The sequence below is a fragment of the Lacerta agilis genome, chromosome 3, assembly GCF_009819535.1.
Source record: "Lacerta agilis isolate rLacAgi1 chromosome 3, rLacAgi1.pri, whole genome shotgun sequence".
NCBI classification, from domain to species: domain Eukaryota; kingdom Metazoa; phylum Chordata; class Lepidosauria; order Squamata; family Lacertidae; genus Lacerta; species Lacerta agilis.
The window spans coordinates 61,502,985-61,526,241 of NC_046314.1; the positions used below are offsets into that span (position 1 = coordinate 61,502,985).

Here is a 23,257-nt window from a genome sequence, read left to right on the forward strand (position 1 = left end):
TCACAAATTTAACAGAAGTAAATGACTACATTGGAATTTTCTAAGTAGGTAACATTCTAGAAGTACATGCATTTGGAGAAGGAACATGGACAAACCAGTATCTAATATTTAAGATGTACACATAACAAAATCCATCCTAAGAGCTGCTTTAATCCTAGTACCTACACATTTTTTTAAGAACAGAAAGGAGATGATATATATTTCATTATCAATCAAGCACAGAATTAAATAAAACTGCTCATTTGCAAAACTAAGCAGGATCCAATATGCTTTCAAACTGGATGGAGGACCATGTGTTGAGATTTCTGTGTTGCAGAGGGTTGGACCACATGACCCTCAGGGTCCCTTTCAAGTTACAATTCTATGATTCTATGAAATCACACTAACAATTTTAATTCATTTCCCAATCTCTGTCATATTTTCCTTTCTCATCTTCAGAAGTATTCAAAAGATATTTATATAATTTCTTATTGTTTAAATCTAGGAAATAGTCACATTAAGGCATTTTCATAAAACTAGTGCTGGAGTGATATTTATAGCATTAAACACAATTACTTAAATTGTATGCACTTTGGCTGCAATAATAAGACCAATAATCCTTACCAGCCAGTAAAAGGATTATAGTACAGTTTTAGTCCATCTAAAGTAATAAACTCTCTCCATAAGAAGTGGAGTGCATTTTCTACTGAGAGAAAGAAGAAAACAATGAGATTCATACAAATGCTACTCATATGATCTAAATTTATTTTGACTGCGTCTTCGCTTATCTTCAAAGTTGAAAGTACAGAAACTGAAGCTTCAAGGAATCTTATTTGATCATTCCACAATCCCTCGAGCCCTATGTTCTGTTACAGGCCAATGCCCCTTCAGCTTCTATAAGATTAAATGAACCCATACAAATAGTTACAAGACCCTTAAATGACCAGATTGTAAATCTGGGTAACACCATCACTTTGTACTTTATAGTGTTTTACATACACAAATCCTTACAGTAATCCCATAAAGTAAACCAGCATTATTAAGCCCAGTTTTACAGATCAAGAAGGTTGAAAGACAACCTGTCCAAGTACATGCCTAAGTCCAACTAGTGGGTTTATGATCATGGTTAGATATGAACCAGAGACTTTCTGACCCACAACTTATTCTCTTAGCTAGTGTGCTATGGTGGGTCTATTTTATTCCTTCTCCAGATTATCGTGTAAATTGAACAGGAACTATGAATCACAGACAATCTACAGAAACTAGCTCTCAGAGCTCATAAGCAGGTTTCCAGCATTTAAGCCATCCCCAGATCCCAGTTGCCCTAAATGGAAATTTACATGGAGTAATTACTATATTCCAGACGGAATAATCTAAGATTCAGGTTACATACATTTCCTGCCTACAACATCAAGGAAATAAGCAATAACTAGGAAGGAAATTGCCAAAAATATAAATATGGGAGAGGGGGAATGAAATTTTCCTAAAGGGGGTTTTATTCATAATTAGCCACTTCTGAACCAAGTGATGCACATTAATGCCACACCTGGTATGTTAGAAACACAAACAACCCTTATGTTGTGTATAAACTAAGTGCTGATGTATGCAATATGAGCATGTCTCAGACCAGCAATTCAGGTTGCACAATGGGTTGTATTCAATGGCAACTTTGCCTTAGCAGAAAGCAGTTCTATTCACACATGCAGGGAATCAATTTTTTGCTGCTTGAGGTGGGGGAATTATGTGCGACTTTCTTATAACTAATACATCATCATGAATTTCTATCAGTATCACTGTAATAAAGATATATATTTATGTTGCCTTTTTCTAGATACTTGCCATTGGTTGGTACATTTTTGAAGTTCTCACGTTGCAGCATCCAGTTTACAGCCTCAGTTTGATATGGCCTCAATACAGGAATCAGTGCAGAGTGCTGTACGTTCTCCTTCAAAAACTGATTTTCTTTTTGGTGTGTATGCCTCACATAGTCATAAAGCTCTTCAATATTTTGCCGCTCTATATCTCTATCGGATTCCTCCTCATCTTCCTCCAGAATATCTAAAAGAACCGTATGGCACTGATTCACAGTCAGTAATGCTTGCAATACCTTAAACGTACTGCAACGAAGTAACAAAACAAATCGATAAAAATAGTATCCCAGTACTAAGAAATATTAATCCAGTACCATGTTGTTCCCAATCTTACGTACAATACAAAATAGTTATTGGAGGGGAAGAAGAGAACTTGGCTCTCTTTTAAGATCAAAAACATGACCAATAAATAATACTAGGAACTGGCTAGAATACAATTTTTAAAGTACTGAGTTTGTATTAAGAAATTATAATTTATTTCCATTATTTAAAAAACTTACAGTCAATTCGCAATTTTTAAAAACAAAATCTTGATTTTGTTCACAACACTTTCCTTGTACTTGGTGAACAGTGAAGGTGATGCCCATAGTTCTGTGGATAATATTATAATCAATGTGTTGGTTAAATTTGATGAACAAATACTCTTGCAGCAGCTGTGATGCAGAAAACCAGATGCTATCCTTTAATAGCCAACCATTTCCCACCCTCACTGTACAAAGTAAGAAAAATAATTGGAGTGGCTATGAACAGGGATAGGGTTGAGCAGAAGGAAGAGGAGCATGTGAGGGCTTGAGCAGATGATGAAGGGAGAGAATGAAGAATCAAAAGACATTTAAAAATGCAAGGCCAAATTATTTTTCTTTCGCTCTCCTCTGCCATTCTGTGTGGGTCTCCACTGGTAACAATTTGCAACTTATGCATTGATTCACTATACTCAATTATCACCTTTTTCAACTTTACTAGCAAATTGTGACTATTTTACACATTATGAGCCAAGAATACATATATTTAACTAAAGAAAGAATCTAAAAATGCACAAAACAGAGTTGTCAGTTTCATTTACTCAGTGCAATTTCGCCAATTTCAAAATAAGTCACGCCAATTTACATAACAGACACATCTCTAGCAATATTGTGCAACCATTGACCATTTGGGTACAATAGTTCAGACTGATGTTCTCTACAGAGTCTGGAGGTTATCTAATAAAGTTATTGCTTATTTTCATACGAATAAATATTATTAGCATAGTGTCAGGAAACCCCCCTCCCCGCGCTTGGGGGAGTCGCGGGAGCGTTTGCAATATAGAGAACCCCCTCAGCTGTTCACCAGCTCGTCCTCCCCCTCCTCAGCCGGAAGCGACCATTCCTCCAGCGGGGAGGGGGAGTCAGAGGCAGGAAGGCGGTGCAGGGGCTCTGAGAGGCTCGCAGAGCCTCAGCACCAAGGGGATAGCAGGGAACGGGGTCAGGTTCCCACGCTCCGAGGGCGCAGGCAGGAAGGACGTGGAAGCGGGAGGCGGGGGTTCAGAATCCCGTGCCTCTTTTGCTGGACAAAGAACAGGAAGGGGTCATTCCTGGACTCTGCGGAGGGATGAGATGGACGTTTGATCTTTTGCTCCACTGTACATAGCTGTGCACAATAAAGAACTTAGTTTAGAAGTTCTGCGTTTGGCGTTTTACTCATGAGCAACCACTGAACGTCCTTACACATAGATTTGACCAACACAGCACAGTTTTTGCCTAGAGTCCTAGACCGACAATTGAATGATAGTGCAGGACATATACGAATATATTTTTACAGTATTCTGAATCATGCATATTCTGCTCTTTATATAAAGGCACACCCAACTCTAGGCCACGTTTCCATATACTTTTATGTCTGGCAGGCATTTCATTTCTTGATTATTTCCAGAATCCTCACCCCTGAGCTGAGTGAAGTATGTCCTATTACTTTGCTGTACCAGAGAATGTTCTGTGTATGTGTGAGGTTTACTCATGTTGAAAGTATCAAATGTCAGCGAAAAATGTGACAGACTTTAAATAATTTATGCTCTGCTTTCCACACATTAAGAGAAGCTAAAACCTTTACTTCAGAAACAGTATTTAGAAGATAAATCAAGGTCACCTAATAACACCAAGATAAGAACATTTCCCTCAAAACTCCTATATATATTTTAATGGTATAACTAATATGTGTCAATATTATCAAATAAGATTACCTGGAATTATGAAGTGGTAGAATTTTTCCATCAGTTTTTGAATAAGTTGATTAGCTTTTTTTATTCTGCCACCACCATCACTAAGGAATTCTAGCTTGCTTAAGCCAACTTCAAGAAGATACATTCCAACCTGTGAATGTAGTTTTTAGATGAATTTTGGAACGTGCAAGAAAAGGAGAAAAATGTGAAAAAAAAGATCAGAAGCTTACTGGTGACTAAGGCTGGAATTCTAAACTTGCTTACCCGTAAGCGACCCCCACTGAATATAATAGGACTTATTTCCAAATAAACGGCTAGAATTGCAGAGTTCTTAGGTGACCACCCTTGACAACTTGAGGCTGAAGGACCAAATTATATGTATGTGGGAGATCCATTATTAGATTTTCCATTATAATTATTTTCCCGTAAGCACAGCCATGGGTCAAAGCAACAATACTCAAGGAAAGATAGTTTACCCCATCCTCAGATGCCTTATTTTATTTTTTGCTTGCTTGCTTGCTTTTATAGCCCACCTTTCCTCCAAGAAGCTCACAGTGGCACACGTGGTTCTCCATCTCTCCATTTTATCCTTACAACAACCCTGTGAGGTAGGTTAGGCTGAGAGACATTGACTGCCCAAGGTCCCCTAGTGAGTTTCATGGCTAGAACCCTGGTCTCCCAGCTCTTAGTCAAAAACTGGAACCAATACATCCTTCAGCCAACTGCTGTTTGAATTATGCCCAGAAGCTAGATAGCAGACAGTGCAAATAAGTAACATTTAGCACTCTGAAAATAATCCTACTTCCCTAGTAACATAAACCTTCAGGTGTGAAATGTCAATGCTCTCTGGGGGAGCCCAAAGTCCATCAGATGTAAGCCTCAGTCAAGCATAAATTGGGGATTCTACATGTAATCCTGATTATAATGTTATATTCCACCCCAAGTGGCTCAGATAACATTCCATGGTATGAGTAAACTACAGCTTCCTGGATCCTAGAATATGCTAAACTAAATCTTACCAAAAAACTACCTATAATGTTCATATTGCAGGCAAGCATTTGGCTAGCTTTTAATATTTGTTGGACCCATCTTACATTGCAATGCTATGCATATTTAGGATTGTGCGCATAATGAACTCAATGGAATTTAATTCTGAATATGCATGACTATATTGTTAATGCACATAGAGACGATTCTCTGAAAATCAAACAGAAAGGATACTCTTTGAATCATATTACGGTGCTGCCAGATGTTAATTCCAACTACGAAATAAATGGCTTATTCTTAGCAATTAGCAAGTCTTATTAATTACGTAAACCAAGTACCTTTAAGCAATGGCCATCTCCGAATCTTTGACAAAGTACAATTACTCTCTTCTTTTGCAGCCACATCAAGTCTTCTAACATTTCATTACTTAAAGATGATTCAACTAACACGTCTTCTTGGTAAGTGTTCTGTAATGATTCTTCCCTCTCATCCACCTTCTCAACGTTCTTTGCATGGATACAGATACGCAAATGATCACTAGGTTCTGCTCTCATCAATGTAAAACTCTTTTTATGGACATTCTCACTTAGTTGTTGTCCAGGAAGAGGTTGCAGAATGAACTCTCCAAGCAAGGTTTTCCAGTTAGAATCAGAAATATAAGGAAATATCACAATATTTAGCTGTATGGATATAGAAGTCAAGAGATGGCAGGAATCTTCTGCTTCATCCAAAGTGGTTGAGAAGCTCAATGATTTTAGGTTGTTTACTTTGAGCGTCAAAACTTCATCAGTGCTATCATCATTTATAACAACATGTGCTGTAGAAGATGAGCTTGTACCTGCAAGAGGTTGGTCTTCATCCACTGCATCCAAATCTATCACTTCATTTTTACGGTCATCATGCATATTCCAGCAGAGCTGCTTCTTTTTCTCATCATTCATCCTCGATGGAGGAGCACGCTTTCGACGGCCACTCATTTTTATGTTTCACTAGCAGTGTTTAATCTCTGTAATATAGATTGACATCCATCTATTTACATTTCTGCATGGATTAGTATTCTTTGGTTTATTAACAATAAAGGCCTGATTCAAATGTATAGGTAACAATCCATAGTTTATTGAACAGAGAATGAGTGCTGTGTCCCATCTCCTCTCTCTGTCTCTCATCCACCCACAAAAGAATATTCTGGGGTTTGATCAGAAACCGTGGTTTAATCTCTAACTGCAAATGATTTCAAGGCAAGAATGATAAATAGTAGCATGTGAAGGAGCCACAATACTTGTTGAAATTATATAGGCATATCTAAATGTAAGTTCTGAGTAAAAAGTAAATATATCTTAATCAGTTTATGCTTACAACAACAATATTTCACAAGCTAAATATTCCTCCCTCCAAATTTGTTTTCTAATTCTAAATATACTTCAAAACATTACTATCTCTAAAGTGTGAATTCACCAGTGGATCTGTACCCTTCATCTTGACACATAAACCTATTTAATTATGAAATGGTGTTATTTAAAAATAGGCATGTGATTACAAATGGATGGATACCATGCACCCAATATATAGTATAAATCCCAAGAGGTACTCATTAATGGTTTCTCATCTTCCTGGGAAAAAGTGACAAGTGGGGTGCCGCAGGGTTTTGTTCTGGGCACGTTGTTGTTCAACGTCTTGGATGAAGGAATTGAGGGGATGCTCATCTAATTTGCAGATGACATCAAACTGGGAGGGGTAGCTAATGCCGCAGAATCAGAATTCAAAATGATTTTAACAGATTGGAGAACTGGGCGCAAGCTAACAAAATGAATTTCAATAGGTAGGAACAAATGTAAGGTTCTGCACTTAGGCAGGAAGAACCAGATGCACAAATATAGGATGGGGGACACCTGGCTTACTAGCAGTGCCTGAAAAAAGGATCTGGGGGTCTTGGTGGACCACAAGCTAAACATGAGTCAGCAGTGTGATGCAGCAGCAAAAAAACCTAAAGCTATTCTAAACTGCATCAACAGAAATATAGTGTCCAGATCAAGGGAAGCAATAGTACCACTCTATTCTGCCTTAGTCAGACCACACTTAGAATACTGTGTCCAATTCTGGGCACCACAATTTAAGATGGATGTTGACACGCTGGAACGTGTGCAGAGGAGGGCAACCAAGATGATCAAGGGTCTGGAAACTAAGCCTTATGAGGAGCGCTTGAAGAACCTGGGTATATTTAGCCTGGAAAAGAGGAGACTGAGAGGAGATATGATAGCCATCTTCAAATATATTAAGGGCTGTCACATCCAGGGAGCATACTTGTTTTCTCCTGCTCTGAAGGGTAGAACTCAAACCAATGGCTTTAAGCTGCAAGAAAGGAGATTCTGACTAAATATTCGGAAAAGCTTTCTGACAGTAAGAGCTGTTCAGCAGTGGAACAGACTCCCATGAGAGGTGTTGGACTCTCCTTGCTTGGAGGTTTTTAAACAGAGTTGGATGGCCATCTGTCATAGATGCTTTAGCTGAGATTCCTGCACCACAGGGGTTTGGACTAGATGACCCTTCCAACTCTTAAGATTCTATGAAAATGAAAGACTTGCTTTAATCACCAAGTTAATATGACAACAAGGACCAGGCATATGAATACCTGCTGATTAACAACTTAAAAAACCATAGCCCTGTTCCTCAGAAAGCTTCTATCTGGGTAGCCATTCAGAATTTGCCTTATGCCACCTTATACTACAACACACCCTCACTGCCTTAAAGCTAAAATATTTGGACAGATGAGGGATGGAGGCAGAGATGAGGGATGCAGGCAGTATTTTTAAATCTTCATGAAAGGCCTATTAATGTTGGTAACAACACATGACATTTTGTCTCAAGGAGGAAATCAGCCACACAATCAAACCTATTCCAAAGGGATGGCTGTGTTACTCTCTTGGAGCAAAACACACCAAAAGCCTTATGGCATCTTAAAAGATTAACAAATTAATCACAGCATAAACATTTATAGACTACAATCATGCATCCAAAGAACTTGATAATCCAAAGACCATAATAAATTTGATGGTCTTTAAGGTGCCACAAGACTCTTTGTTGCATATACTATGAACCATATTTGCACTTAACAAATGAAAGCCATAATTAATACATCTACATCAAACAAAGAAGTTATGCCACAGATACAAACCGAACTTGATACATATTTATTTGCATTATATTATCTACAGGTGACCGAGAACTCTGGGACCAATCTGTTACTTGGGACATTTAATCCACATCAGCTGACAGGAAGTGAAATGGGCAAAGAATCCATATGCGCACAATCAAAACCAAGTAATCTGGATTCCTTACTAAACTGTGTAAATTATGCTACCATATTCTAAAGTGGAGTAGACACTGGGCAAAGACAGCGGGGTTTTGCCCCTCCTTCCACCTCACTGTATGGTCATAAACAAAGATGCTACAGTATTAAAATATTATACGATTGTTTCCAACTACATTATCAGATAAATCACGAATATAATAAGCTCTGGCTGTACATGCACATGACATACCAGAAAATGATTATTTTGTTTTTTGGAGGGAGAGGATTAGCGTGCTCCTCCCAACAACGTATAAGAGGGGGCTGGGGTGGGGGGAAGAGAAGGAGAATGAGATACAAAACCGCAAGAGAATTATTAATTATATTGTGCAGATTATAATATACAGATAACAGGGATACAAGGCCAAGACGCCAGTAACACCCCCCCCCCCATTAAGGCCTATTGCACGTCATAGACCAACGAAGAAGTTGTATCTCCCTCTATATATAAAACTATATATATAAAACTCTTGAGTGTGTGTGACAGGCGGGGGCGAAGCCACTAACTGCAGCCTCCCACCCGCTGCTTCTTCTGGGTCGCCCTCAGCCTGACGCACCTGAGAAGGTTGGAATCAGCACCTTGGGGCTCCTCCGCGGCTTCCCCTTCTGGGCCCGGCGGCGGCGGCGGCGAGGCTGGCAGAAGAAACGAGCTCCTGAGCAGCTCCAAGGAGCGCAGCTACCATCCTTGAACCAGGAAGAGGAAGGAGCGAAGGGAGGGCTGGGGGAGGGGAAAAGCAAAACAACAACAACAACAAGATTCTCCCCTCAAAGTTCACCCGCCGGACGGAGGAAGGAGGCGGAAGCTCGAAAGCGACGCGGTGGCCCCGCCCACTCCCCCTCTCGCGCTAGCACGCGCCTGCCCCCCCCCCCGCCCCCAACGGCCGGGGAGCGGCGAATGTGCGCGTGCGCGGTGCTTTCTTTTTCTAGCCCGGCGCGTTCCGTGTTTCTGCGGGGAGGGCAAACGGAGACGGTTGGGGACCAGCTGCTGTAGGACCCGCTACCCAGATCAGGTTGCTGTGATGGAGAGGGCTTAGCCAGAATTAGTTTGGGGCGTGTTGGTTGGTTGGTCTTGAGTTTCTGCGAAGGTCTTGAGCCTTATTTTCAAATTATTGTTTTTTAAAAACCCCAACCCCGTCTTTTCGACTTAAGTTAGATGCAACTTTTTAAAGATGTTGTAGTGCGGCAAACACTTTGGAACTCCCTGCCTATTGAAATCAGGCAGGTGTCTTCACTGTACTCTTTTTGGCACCTGCTGCTAAATACATTTTTGTTTAGGGGAGCATACCCATGCATCTTAGAATGCTTGTGTGCTTTTATATTATTAGTGGTTTTAATTGTCTTAATTGTTCTTATCAATAATGTTATTTTTTTATTTGGTTTGGAAAATGTTTAGGGTTTTTTAAAACAACAACAACAACAACGAAGCTATATAGAAATTTTATGAAACATATAAATAAATAAAATTTGGGTTCCACAGCAAAATGGATCCAACAAGCCAGAAGTTTTCCCACCTTGGTTCATAAGAGTAAGAGAAAGCAGGTCAGCTAGCAGAAATAGCTCTTCCTTTTGCCTGTTTCTGGCTCCCTGCTGCTGAGCCAAATCCTTGCTGCTGCTTCACCCAAAGAGAAAGGCCAAGCAAACAAAGGGAAGCAGCAGAAACCATCCCTGGCTGAGTGATCCTAAGGAGGCAATGGCTACTGCTGCCCTGAACCTAGAAAGGAGCGGGGTGGAAGGCTGAGGATGGCAGGGAAGCATGCAAGCAAGCTCCTGCCTCTTCTCTCTTGCCCACCCTTGCTGGTGCCCACCTGTCAGTCATGTGGTATCATCACAACATGCCGAATAATGTTTTTTGCAGAACTGAAACTGCAGTGGAATGGAAGCACTGCTGCATGCACTGGATACAGAGCAAAATAGAAGATGATGGATTATCACAAGTAGACGCACATCTAGCAGCAGATCTAGGAGAAGTTCCGGTAGTAAAGTGTCAACCTTGGTGGAACATTAAGGGAACATTGCAGGAATATTATGGTGGGGTTGCAGGTGGACATGATGTCACAAGTACTATGATCATTTTGCTGCATTCAGTAGTTACCGTGTTTCTCCTAAAATAAGACACCGTCTTATATTTTTTTCCCCTCAACAAAACGCTGTATGGCTTATTTTCAGGGGATGTCTTATTTTAACCGCATCACATCGGTACGCTGCATAGCCACGCCTCTCCAGGCTGTTTTAATGGGAGGTGCCGCATCACTATGGCTTATTTTCGGGGTATGGCTTATTTTCGGGGAACGGCTTATATTTCGCAAATGCATAGAAATCCTGCTATGGCTTATTTTATGGCCATGTCTTATTTTAGGAGAAACAGGGTAGGAACATAGCCTTATCCTGAGTCAAACCATGGATCCATCTAGCTCTGTATTGTCTGCATCATCCCTGGCTGTGGGCCATGCTAGCTGGGGCTGATGGAGTCCAACAATATCTGGAGGCCACAGGTAACCCCCTCTGATCAGGACTTACTGGCAGTAACTGTCCAGAGGTTCAAACAGGGAAGATTCCCAGTTTTACTCGGAAATAGTAGGGAATCTTGGGTTTCTGGCATACAAATCAGAAGCTCTATTGCTAAGCTACAACCCTTTCTGCAGTTACTGAATAGGAACCATTAATTTTACAAGTTGAATTCAACTTTTAATAATTTCTTTTTTAAAACAACACCTTAATGAAAGATTAGAAGACCAATACAGCTAGTTAATGTTGACACTACATAACTGCAGTGACCCAACACACTCAGGCTCCCCCCCCCCAAAGAAGACGTTTAATAACATCTACCTGTCTGCTTCAGTAGAACAGCTTTGACACCTTTCAAGGCTCACAGGGATATGGCGATAATTATTTAATTAAAGTGTGCAAAAGCTTGTGAAGATTTGCCGACAAGAACATAGCCCAGCATAAATGAGATGTTTTACTACAACAGACTATAAAACTATTCAAGCATAAAGTTGCTGTACTTAAGTTTCAGATCAGTGAAGAGATCAACTTTATATAACCCAGTAGGGAAATTACCTCCAGAGGATTTTACACCTTCATTTCCCTCCTCCAGTTTAATTGCTTATGTTGTATACTAACCTTGGGACACGGGTGGTGCTGTGGTGTAAACCACTGAGCCTTGGGCTTGCCAATCGGAAGGTCGGTGGTTTGAATCCCTGCGATGGGGTGAGCTCCCGTTGTTCGGTCCAAGCTCCTGCCAACATAGCAGTTCAAAAGCACGTCAAAGTGCAAGTAGATAAATAGGTACCGCTCTGGTGGGAAGGTAAACGGTGTTTCCGTGCGCTGCTCTGGTTTTGCCGGAAGCGGCTTAGTCATGCTGGCCACATGACCCAGAAAAACTGCGGACAAACAGCTCCCTCCACCAGTAAAGCGAGATGAGCGCCGCAACCCCAGAGTCATTTGTGACTGGACTTAACTGTCAGGGGTCCTTTACCTTTTGTATACTAACACACCAGACATCACAGAGGACTTCTGGCAATGTTCATAATGTTCTTTTACACTAAGTAATGATCCTATATGGCTGGACTGAGAGTGAAAGATCCAGATTATTTGGGGTGATGTTACTTAGCATAACACTTAAGGCTTTTCAAGATGACCCTAAAGGTGGGTGTATTGCTATGATAACACAGAGATTCAGGTAGGTAGCCGTGTTGGTCTGACGCAGTCAAAATATATTAGCACCTTAGAGACCAACTAAGTTTGTTCTTGGTATAAGCTTTTGTGTGCATGCACACTTCTTCAGATACATTGAAACAGAAGTCACCAGACCCTTATATACACACTGATGGAGCTAAACTCAGAAGGACAGTAGGGCATGTCTGCTTTGTGGCTTTTCAGTACCCGTCTCATTATAAATAAATATTTCAAAGTATACAGGGGTGAGGAACCTGTCACCATCCAGATGTTATTGGACTCAACCCCCATCAGCCCCATACAGTATGGCCAGTGGTCATGGATGATGTGAATTGTAGTACAGCAACATCTAGAAGACCATAAACTTCCTATCCCTGGTATAGAGGATTTCACTGGCAGTTGACTCGGTAAGGAACAGAGGCCAAAATTCATTCAGATACACAGACAATCAACACATGTGCCCATACTGCACTGAATTTCTATCCCCTATTTGAAATGTCTTTGCATAATGTTATTAATATAGAATTTCACTGTGGTAGCTGCTGACAGGCAATAGCTCTGTCTTACAATGGTACTAATTTGTCTTTTAATGCTGGTGAAATGCCATATGCTATTACAATAGGGGAGTTCAGATAAACATTAAAAGAACATGTGAGGAGCTTGTGCACAAGATAGCCCTGATGTCAACACACCCCGTGGCCCCATCCTCACCATCCACGTCTCCTACATGCGTGAGAAGAGGCTCTCTGTGTGCACCACTATATGCATGCAGAGAGCCTACACACATGGTGATCCAAATGGGCCCAGGAGTTTACTCCCAGATTATCCTTAATTAACTGCTCGGCTGACATCCGCTATCGTGGGATCCGCTGTTCACCAAGGCAGCAGCACCGGAAGTGATTCCTATGAATATTTGAACCCCATAATGGTGCTGTTATGATTAGGATAATAATTCCACCCTTCAGTCTGAAAAGTTTTGGTTTAAAATTTAATTCACTTTGAGCTAAGTGAAAAAGAAAGAGTACTTTAAAGGAAGGCCTTATATCTAATTAAGTAGTCCTATTTCATTTCTGAAATAGCAATCATGATTTCATTAGGTGAAGAGTTAACTATCTCTTAAGTAGTGTGTGTGTTTTATGCTCAGGAGCATTTTGGCTTTAGATAACTGAAATACTAAGCCAACTCATAAAGTGCAGCTGGAAAGCATTTTACACCCCTGAAAATGTGGCTGCAAAGCCAATTTAAATTCTCTTGAGTCTGTGGCTGCTCAGTATACATGTCACTGTTGTGAAGGGAGCAATATATTATTCCAGTAGCTGCCAATTTGGAACACCCCAAGGAGGGTATAGTATATTATTCTGCTAGCTGTTAGTTGGGAATACCCCAGAGACAGAGAGGGTCTGCTTCAGATTGTGAATGAAGATACCATTTTTAATGTTCCCTTACATTAAAATAAATTGATACCTTCACCTGCATTCTGAAGTGGTACAGTCCATTCTATTACCCCAGAATTTTTCTACTTAATTATCCTGCATAAACCAGGCTACATGATTGTCCCTTAATGGTGGTTTCTCTGATAAATTTCCTCCTCGCCTTCACCCAAAATTCTTCAACTTCCTAAACTTACCCACTAAATGTGTCAAAAATGTTATGGTGTCATGTGACTCGGGGTTTCTCAGGGACTGAGGCTGTGGGTACAGAGGAGGAGGATTTCCCCTCAGATCCAGTCTTGGTTGTTCCTGTCTCAGGTGTTACATCACCAGAGGAGCAGGTGATGCCTGCACTTCTCCAGCCCCAAGAGGTCGCACTGCCTTTCTCAGACTCTAAGGGTGACAGCTCAGAGATCATAGAAGAATCCTGGGCTGCTCTGAGCTGCTAGAATCAATGGCTCCCAAGCAAGATTCCAACCACCAGGAGCGAGGCTGGCTACTCAGTGGAAGCTGCAGTCCAGTTAAGGCTAAATCTGACTTTGCTGGATGTTGGAGCAGCATTCAAGACTGTCTTGTCAAACTTCCAATCTATGTGATGTGGAGCTGTCCAGGGTGCTAACTTCCTTTGCCTTGACCCCTTACCTGCTTCTGCCTGGCATTGCTTATCTGAATCTACTGCCTCTGCTTTGTCTGACTTTGAATTGGCAGATTTCTGCTTGACCGCAGTGAAGGATCCTCAGTGAGAAACAGTGTGAACATCTCCCAGAGTAAGAAACTGGGAAAGAAAAGGAAAGCTCCCAGGCGAGAGCTCAGAGTGTCTGTCATTTTCTGTGTGGGGCTGGGATTAAGAGCTACTTTGGACAGAGATACAATTGTGAATTTGTGCACTGTTTTTGTATTTTAGATACCTGGCTGATGATGTTCTCCTTCCTTTTTTGTTTGTGCTGTTGCTGTTATGAGAATCTGTATTTTATCTTTTTTATAAAAAAAAATCTGTACTCCATTATGCATTTTTTACGACAGTTGTAATTATATAACCATTTTGATTTTTATATTGTACAGATATTATGTTATGTATTGACATTTGTGTTCTGTGTTTTAAACTGCCCTGTGCTCTTTCATTGAAGGGTGGTATATAAAATACACATAATAAGGGCGATATATATAACAATACTAATGATATCAACAACAATAGCAAAATAACAATAATATAGTATATATTTGAACTGGCTTCTCCCATCCCAGCATGACACCATACCACACTGATGCTATGTATGGGTTGTGCCCATAATTAATCTTAAATGCATAAAAACATTGTGTGAGTTAGCTAAGCTCATATTTTTCCATCTCTATTGTGGTACTAAATCCATTTTCTCTCAAAAAAAATTCTCTTCGGCTATGTACAGGCACCACACAGGTGTCTTAACATATTTTTCATGTACAATAAAAATGTGAACAGACTGAGTTTCTCTTCTGCTGTCAACACAGCACTGTGCATTCTGTGTTAATGTCCAAAACACTTCCTCCGCAGCACCACCCCGTGATTCTCTTTCAGGAACATGACATGAAAACATCATGTCTGCATGACATGAAAACATCACAAGTCTGTACATACTCCCGGGATGGGATTGAAAGGATTTATTTAGTTATGTTATAAAGCTTCCGTTTGGTGCTTCAGACAATTGTAGACGGAAGATTATATTCAGTGTAAGAGGGACCAAAGGCCACTGGGAGGCTTCTAGGAAGAACCTCATGGCAAGGGGGAGGCCAGCCTGGCCCCATCCGCTGGCCACAGAAGGAGCTTGCTTTCTCCTCTGTGTCAGAAAGAACACTCCACTCCAACTTCTAGTCTGCTTTAGTACTACAGAAGCAAAATGAGAGGACATTCTGACCCCATCCATTGAGAGCCATCAACTGCTATTCAAGCAAGAACACTTGCAAGCAAAGATCAACCTGGCCCAGGTGACTATAAATGCCTGCTTATGGCTCACTGCTTCAGTCTGGCCTTAAGAGTTGATGTTCAGTCTCTCTATCTTTTCCATCCTCTTCCTTTCCCTTGTGGGTCTTTGTGTGCCTGATGGCAATGCTCCTCTACTCTTTCAAATTGACGCAAGCTGCTTTGGGAGAGAATAATTGCCTGAAAAAGAGGTGGGTAGGTTAAAAATATGGTAAAATAAATAAGCAAACTGTTTTGAATGCCACCGAATCAGCAAGTCTATGAGTGAACCTCAGACAATAGAGATTAAATGTGATACGAGAGGATACTGTTTTGTTGAATTGCTGCTGGAAAGAAAACAGGACCTAAACTGGTATAGTTAATGCAAGAAATGTATGGTCTAATGAAGCCTCAGTATAAAGTATACATTAATATTCCTTTTAGGTTAATCAAATGTCATGAGGGCCAGTGTCAGTGCATAAAACAGGAAACTGCCTCATAGAAAATCAGCTGCAAGGGGGAAAAGTGGGGGGTGATCATAAAACTATACATGAATTTTTCATGTACAGTTAGATAGTTTGTTATTTTAAGTTCTAGCTTTCTTTGTATTCCCATAATATCTGATTTAATCTTAACAGAATTCTCAAGAAAAAAACCATAGGTACAGTACATTTCCCTCAGTGCATGGAAATTAGACACAGTTTTCTCCAATAATAAGTGCTTTGCAATTTGAAAAGTGTAGCTATTTCAGTTGTATTCATGAGGCAATTACCGTATTAATGACCACTAAACAAAATGAACCAAGGAAGCACAGGGTTCTCTCCTGCTTTTTCATACTGTGAACTTTTTGAAGGCTCATACTGTATTTTAAATGCATATCTAAAACACATTGATTTAATCAAAAGTTTAATTTATTTTCCAAACTAGGCTACCAGGTTACAAATAGAGCAGCTCTGCTGTATTTGTTATGCTGCTCAAGATTGAATGAGACGCCTTAGACTTTCGCAACCTCATTTTTCAAAAATAATGGGAGTGCTGGATGGTCTGCACTTGAATGCCTGATATAATTTACTGTCACAGCCTTGGGAAGGGGATCTTATCAGAGCAGCCCCTGGGTGGCAACATCTGGACAGATGTGTCACCCAGCAACACAAACCCACGAGCCTGTCTTGATTGTGATGTCTGCAGATTACCAAGAATTTATTTAGCAAGATTAGTTAAAGAAAGGAATATGACTTTGATTTCTCAGCAGATGGGATATATCATTTAGGAAATGCTGGATCCTTGCTTTCATTAGTGGACTTGCTTTGTGCTGTGTGATAGGATACAGGGAGGACAGAAGGATCTCTGCACTAGTAGTGGCAGGTCATTAGTGGCCTGTTTTGGCTTTGACTTGGGGAGACTGATCTTCTCCTTTGCTGAGTTGGTCAGGTTAAGAGTATAAGAAGAGTCCGGCAGGATCAGACCAGTGACTCATTTAGCTCAGCATCCTGTTCTCGCAGTGGCCAACCAGATGCCTATGGGAATCCCACAATCAAGACCTGGTTAAGTTCTTAAGGGAGGAGTTGGACAGGTCTAGAGAGATAACTTCTCCCTTCTGGTCATTGGTCTGCCTATCCTTGGCATCTCCAAGTAGGGTTGAGACATTCTCCTGCCTGGTATGTGGCCTGGAGAGCCACAGCCAGTAAGAGTAGATGATACTGAAGTAGGGAGACCAACAGTATGGCTTTAGCAGACCCAACCATTGTTTTCATGCCCTGCCTGCCTTGCTACTGCTAAGCTAGAATAAAATAAGTTGTGGCTGACTTCTCCCCCTCTGCCATCAAGGGTGTCCTGTGTAATTTCTAGCTACTCTCCTCTTTGCCATTGTAACAAATAACAATATGGGTGAATCAAGGGGATATTTGAGCCAGTTCACATATTCGTTTGTTTTCCCCATTTGCATCCCATTTTTCAGCCTACAGGCATCTATTTATGTATTAAACATGTTGTTTAAGCTCTACCAGCTCTACCAGTGTGAGCCAACCAGCTTTATCTATCCAAGCTTCTCTCTGTTGGATATTGTAAGAACACTATGACCCTAAGATTTAAGTGTGCATTAAAAAAAACCCTCCCTTTAGCTACCAAACTTGGATCTTAACTAGCCATCTGCTAATGAAAGGGCTCCTTAAATTCATGGAGGGAGCTGGTATCTAGCAGAGTATGGGGTGGTATGACATTTTTTTTGCTCATCTCTCCTTTCACCAGGAGCTGCGCAATACCTTCCCCACTTCCATTAGTGAGAGAGTCACGTGATCAGAACTCCACTCACATGACACTTCCACCTGCAGAAGCTTGCTTAGGCTGCACTCCAAATCCCACTTACCTGCAAATAAGCCTCTTTAATTTAAAGAGAACTTCCTTCTGAGTAGACATCATTAGGGTTGCAACCTTAGGATCTAAGTCAATGACTTGTGAGCAGAGCAAGGTGCTTCAGGAGGTGGCACATGATTGCATGGTCCATGATTAGCTAGAACTCCCAAGGAAGTTGGTGTTCAGTTCACATATGACCCAAGACAGACCTATCTGAGACTTTTCCATATTAAGCTCAGAGTGGAGTTATGTTAGAGGGTCGAGCTACATTCCACAAGTGGAGATGGAGGACTTTTAATGGGGTTATGCTGTTCATATCAGTCACAATTCCAACATGTCAACATGCTCTTTTTTCATAGCCATTTCCAAATTTCCAATATTTTATTTTGTTTGTTTTGCTTTTTAAATCAGAACTTAAACAACAACAACAACAACAACAACAACAACAACAACAACACAAGCCTTTTTAAATTGTAGGAGACTCAAGGGAAATTGGATGACCCTTTCTGACTTTTGTGATTCTGCTAAGATACTTTTGTGCAATATAAAAAAAATGAAAAACTAAATATGGCAGGATGCTGAGGGGTGCAAAGAGCAGCTGATAAATATTTGATGCAGGCATTCTCTTCTGTTACTCATTGTTTGGGGATGGGAGGGGGAGTAAGCCCTACCTTTTGCAGCAAATGTTCCCCTTTTCCATGGGGTTTTGTTGTTCGATGTCAACAATCTGGAACGAGGGACTTTGATAACTAGTCCCAGATATATTTCATGGCAGGTTGCCAGAAGAGAGAGTGGCTGGCCTGATCTCTGTTGCCACTTGAGTGCCATCATTGCTAATGGCCAGAAGGCAATTCTGTAGCTATTTAGTCAGCAGAGGTAAGGTGACATAAAGGGCCAATGTTGATTCCAACTGGCACTTTAAAAAGCCTCTTATTCTGCTTTGACAACCCATCCTTTGGGTAAAAATCAAGCTTTCTTCAGACTATCCCTACAGGCTTTTCTGGCTTTCAGCTCCCAATCCACCCACCTGTCAGCCCAGCTATGCACTAATTCACTTGGCTGCCAGCTTTATCCATGAACTTTATTGCACCTTCTCCAGACTGCCAACGCCAATATTTGTAAAAGAAGATCATGGGCTGTATGGAGTGCACCACCTGTGATCCTCCAGATGCTGCTAAACTACAACCTATATCAGCCCTAGTCAGCATGGCCAATGGTCAGAGATGATGGGAGTTGTCCTTCAGCAACAACTAGAGGGCTGTGGCTTAGCCACCCCTCTTACTGTCATTAATGCAAATATATTAAATGAAACCTGTGGCAAACTTCCACACCCTCCTTACACATGGAAAATTTAATCAATTTCAGTGGCATTATTAGAACTGCAGCCTTATTTTAAAATGCTGGCATGGCTTCCAATAACTCATCGAGTTCTGTGTTCATTTCAGAGGTTTGTTGGGCTACCTTTGCACTTAGCAGTAAAGCTTAGTAGCATACAGCGTGCATTAGTTGTGATTCTCAAATTGGCAGCCCTTAGCATAGTCTCATATGCCCAGGGCAGAATATTATCCACACCAGGCTCTTTGTTTAAAATGAAATTACCCTTAATGATAAAAGTAACTTTTGTTTGGGTTTGAAAGAAGCTCAGGATTCTGTCACATTCATTACGTGAACCACAGGAGGCACTTCTCAAAATGGGCAGATTGGAATTAAAATGCTAGCACCTGTCAGCAACCTGGCTGCAGCATTTTGTCCCAAGTGCAGTTTCTGAAAACTTTTCAAGGGTAGTAGTTCCACACAGTAATCCAGTAATCCTGTGTAGAGGATGAGAGTACATCAGTACCAATATAGTGCCCTCTGGATGTCGTTGGACTCCAACTCCCATCATCCCTGACTATTGACCATGTTGCCAGGGGCTGATGGGAGTTGGAGTTCAACAACAGAACATAATAATCTGCCTCAAGTCAAATTAACAGTCAAACTGGCCCAGTATTTTTTTTACACTAACTAGTGGCAGCTCTCCAGGATTTCAGGGTGAGGTCTTTCCAGGCCTACCTTAACATTCTGGAAATTCAAGGTGGGACCTGCAAGCCAAGCAGATGCTCTACTACAGAGCCATGACCCTTCTGCATACACCTAGAAGGTACCACATTGGCTTCCCTTTCACAAGTGCATGAATGACTGTGGCAAGGTAAGTTCTTAGTTGGCAAACTAGCCAAAGATGGGACAAGGCACCCTTTACAACCAATGCTACCTGCCTATCCAACAGGAGCAATGCATCAAGGAATACTCACAAACTAAGTACCTGATATTTCACAGGAATCGCAACTCCATTCAAGATAGACTGCAAACTCAAACATGAACCATCAACAGTTTCTGTTGAATCTGGATTGAACCTCTGCTTGTTCTACCACATCTAGTCCTTCACACTTGGGGGCTGGCATATAGATACAGGTATGGATAAAATACTGTGACAAATGCAGGCAATTACTGAGGTAGTACATCTGGATGAACATAAACTATGCATTGCTTGGGAGAGACTAAAGCCCCTGAAGAGCATTGAAAACACACAATGTTGTCTCAAGGTGCCGGATAATGCATATATTTCACATTTGAAGATGCTTGAAACCACCACGAGATGAAAACTCCCTATTGGTCAAATCTCTGGGGAAGACTGTGTGATTTGCTTACTTTAAAAAAGGGTATATGGAATTCATTATGCTAATGAAATACCATCATGGAATTTATATTTCAGTTGAAGATAATATGTGAGGTCTTTCAGCCTTCCTGTATTGCTGCAGAGATGTGTTTTAAAACTTCTATTTATCAATAATCTTTCTGGAGGTGCTACAATAACTCTTACTTGTTTTGCCTTAAGGATGTTCCTATCTTTCCAAATCATGCTAGAGGTTCCCATTATAATCTTAAACCTGCTGCTCATCCTCATGACTTTTGTTGGACTTCCAGGAGTCTACATGTTCTATGCATACTGCAGTTTATTATAATACTTTTATATATTCACAGATATATCTGAAGCATTCCTTTGAACTTGAGTTAGTAATGTATATTGGCCATATCCCAGAAACACCAGATTGTTTCTAAGTAATAGTTGATCTGGCAGTTCTGCCTATCATTCTCAGCAAAATGTTTCAGTCTATTGTGAAGATGGGAAACAACTATCCATATTTGGCTCTGTAAAAATTATGTTGTGGTCTTGGAGTGTTATCAAGCTGTGTGTGAGGGAGGTGATCCCACTTTTAGCAGGGAGTGGAGGGATGGGACAGGACTCAGAATTGAAGCTGTGTAAATCAATGAGTATCCTGTCCAAGTTGGTGAAAAAAAATAGAATGCAAACATTGTATGGGCAAAGAAAACACATATTCACTTGAACTGTGATTGTTGCAAATCTGGTAAATAAGCTAACCTACCTATGTTGGGGGTGGTGATTTGTAGCACAGCCACCCATTGCATTCAGAGCAATGCTGTCTCACAGCAGTCAGGTGGGAATGGCCCATTCATTTGTTTGTTAAATAATTATGTAAATTCACTCCCATTGCATACAATGGGAGGGAATTAACTATGCCAGATCCATGGCTAAAAGAAACTTAGGACCTTTGTTGAGGGGGTGTTGCAGGAGTGAAAGGGGCATTGGATTCTGCATTGTCTGTTGCTGGGCTCACCTCTGTTGGAACACCATTGTCAGAACAGAAATGGCAGTGAGCTTTCAGCTGCCACACTGGAGAGATCACCCAGTGGCAGACTTCCCCCTCTGGCAGTAGGGGGAGGTGAGATGGGGGATGTCAGCAGCATCCTGTGGCTCCTGAGACATCCTCCTAAGGAGCAGAAGCTTATCCCCTCAGGTATTAAAGGTGCTTTTTGTTGTTATGCAAATCATGGGTGCTCTAGAAACCATCCTACATTGGGTATTAAAATTGGGTTGTTGCATGACTATCAGTTTAGAAGTCAAATATGGCCACTCAAAAGTATGTTGCTATGGTATGACTTTTACCTACTCAGGTGACTCCATATGTCTATAGATGTGTAGGCGTGAGCTTCTATGAGCTGAGAACTGCCAGAACCTATGGGATGCTGAGGTCAAAAGCATAAGATGTGAGTATGTGTGTAATTGACCTACCTGCAATATATGTATCTTAAAACAACACAGGTACTGTATGACAACAACAACAACAACAAATTTCAAAAAGAGATTAAAAATACTAGATTATTTCCACCTCATCGGCTGGAGATGTTTGACTTCATAGTGAATGACAAAGACAGAAATTCTCGCCTTTGCTGCTAACATTTGTTTGAGAGGGGAGCATAGCTGTCCAATCACATGTGTACTAAAATCCTGGATTTCTTCATTGCTTTTATTAAGCAACTCTCACTTTTTCCTCAGGGGAGAATTTCCCTCTCTTAAAATAATTTCCCAAAGATAAAGCATAAACCAATCTGAAACTCCACCTGCATGCTTCTTAATCCCATTATGTGGGAAACAATTAACTCATAAGCCACCATTCGTGTGTTGGTTCTGCAAAAGATTGATTCACTGTCCCCTGTTGTAGCTTCATGGTCTCTCTTGATTTCATAAATGAATTTGATCTTACCTCTGGGAATGTCTTCTCGCATATGAACCCTGTTCTTTGAGATAAGCTGGTGAGACCTTACACTAGGCCTCCTTCCTTAAATGACACTGTGGCGCTTGAGGCAAGAATGCTCCCACAGGTGGCATTACAGCTTTGGAGTCTGATTCTCAGTAAGAGATGTCAGGCCACATCAATGATGGAATTTAGACTTGGAATGGATTTTAAAAAGACATTTCCTTGCATTGCAAATGGTTGTGCAGCTATTTTAGCCATGGTCTTTCATCAATTACTTTAAACCCCATTGTTTTAATTGTTGAGTGGGCTTTTATAGGATGCACATTACCTTGGGTGTCCTTCAGGCAGAAGGAAGATTATTCTTTTTTACCAAAAACATACCATAAATCTCACAGGTCCACAGGTTTTATTTTTTTAAAAAAAAAGTAATACTGGAACTAATGTAAACAAAATGTAACACATAAATGAACTGTGTAAAGGTAACAGAGATCACACAGAGAGAAAACCATGGCAAATAAGCTTACATAAAATGGTCCTTGGATTCTTGCAGTCATCTCTTTGCACAAGGTGTCTTTGTCTTTTCAGAAGTAGGGCAACTATCAGCCCTGAAAGCGTCTAGCGTTCCCAGTGGGGTCTTATTCTAACTTTAACTTTCATATAATAAACTAAAACACTAGAGTCCTTTAATTCAGTCTGTGTAGCAAGCAGGTCAATTGCCTTTTTCAGCCTGGTATTATTTTAATCTTACATGCCTCTTAGCATGCAAGCTTTAGATTCAGCTGGAAAAAAATTCCATTCTAGACAATTCATGGGATTTTGCTTTGTTCTGGCAGGGTTTTAATGCAATAGTAATTGGAAAATTAAATCTTCAAATGCAGTGTTAGAA

At 40.8% G+C, this 23,257-nt stretch overlaps 1 protein-coding gene across 1 annotated transcript in view; it reads right to left on the reverse strand.

Moving 5' to 3' along the window:
- SHPRH (SNF2 histone linker PHD RING helicase) overlaps nucleotides 1–6,058 on the reverse strand; it is a 39,708-nt gene extending 33,650 nt beyond the window's left edge. Inside the window, 4 exon segments of the mRNA XM_033143944.1 lie at nucleotides 604–685; nucleotides 1,819–2,037; nucleotides 4,066–4,195; nucleotides 5,370–6,058. Of these exon segments, the coding sequence (XP_032999835.1) occupies nucleotides 604–685; nucleotides 1,819–2,037; nucleotides 4,066–4,195; nucleotides 5,370–6,008 (1,070 nt within the window). The 5' untranslated portion in view covers nucleotides 6,009–6,058.
- Between the last annotated feature and the right edge of the window lie 17,199 nt (nucleotides 6,059–23,257).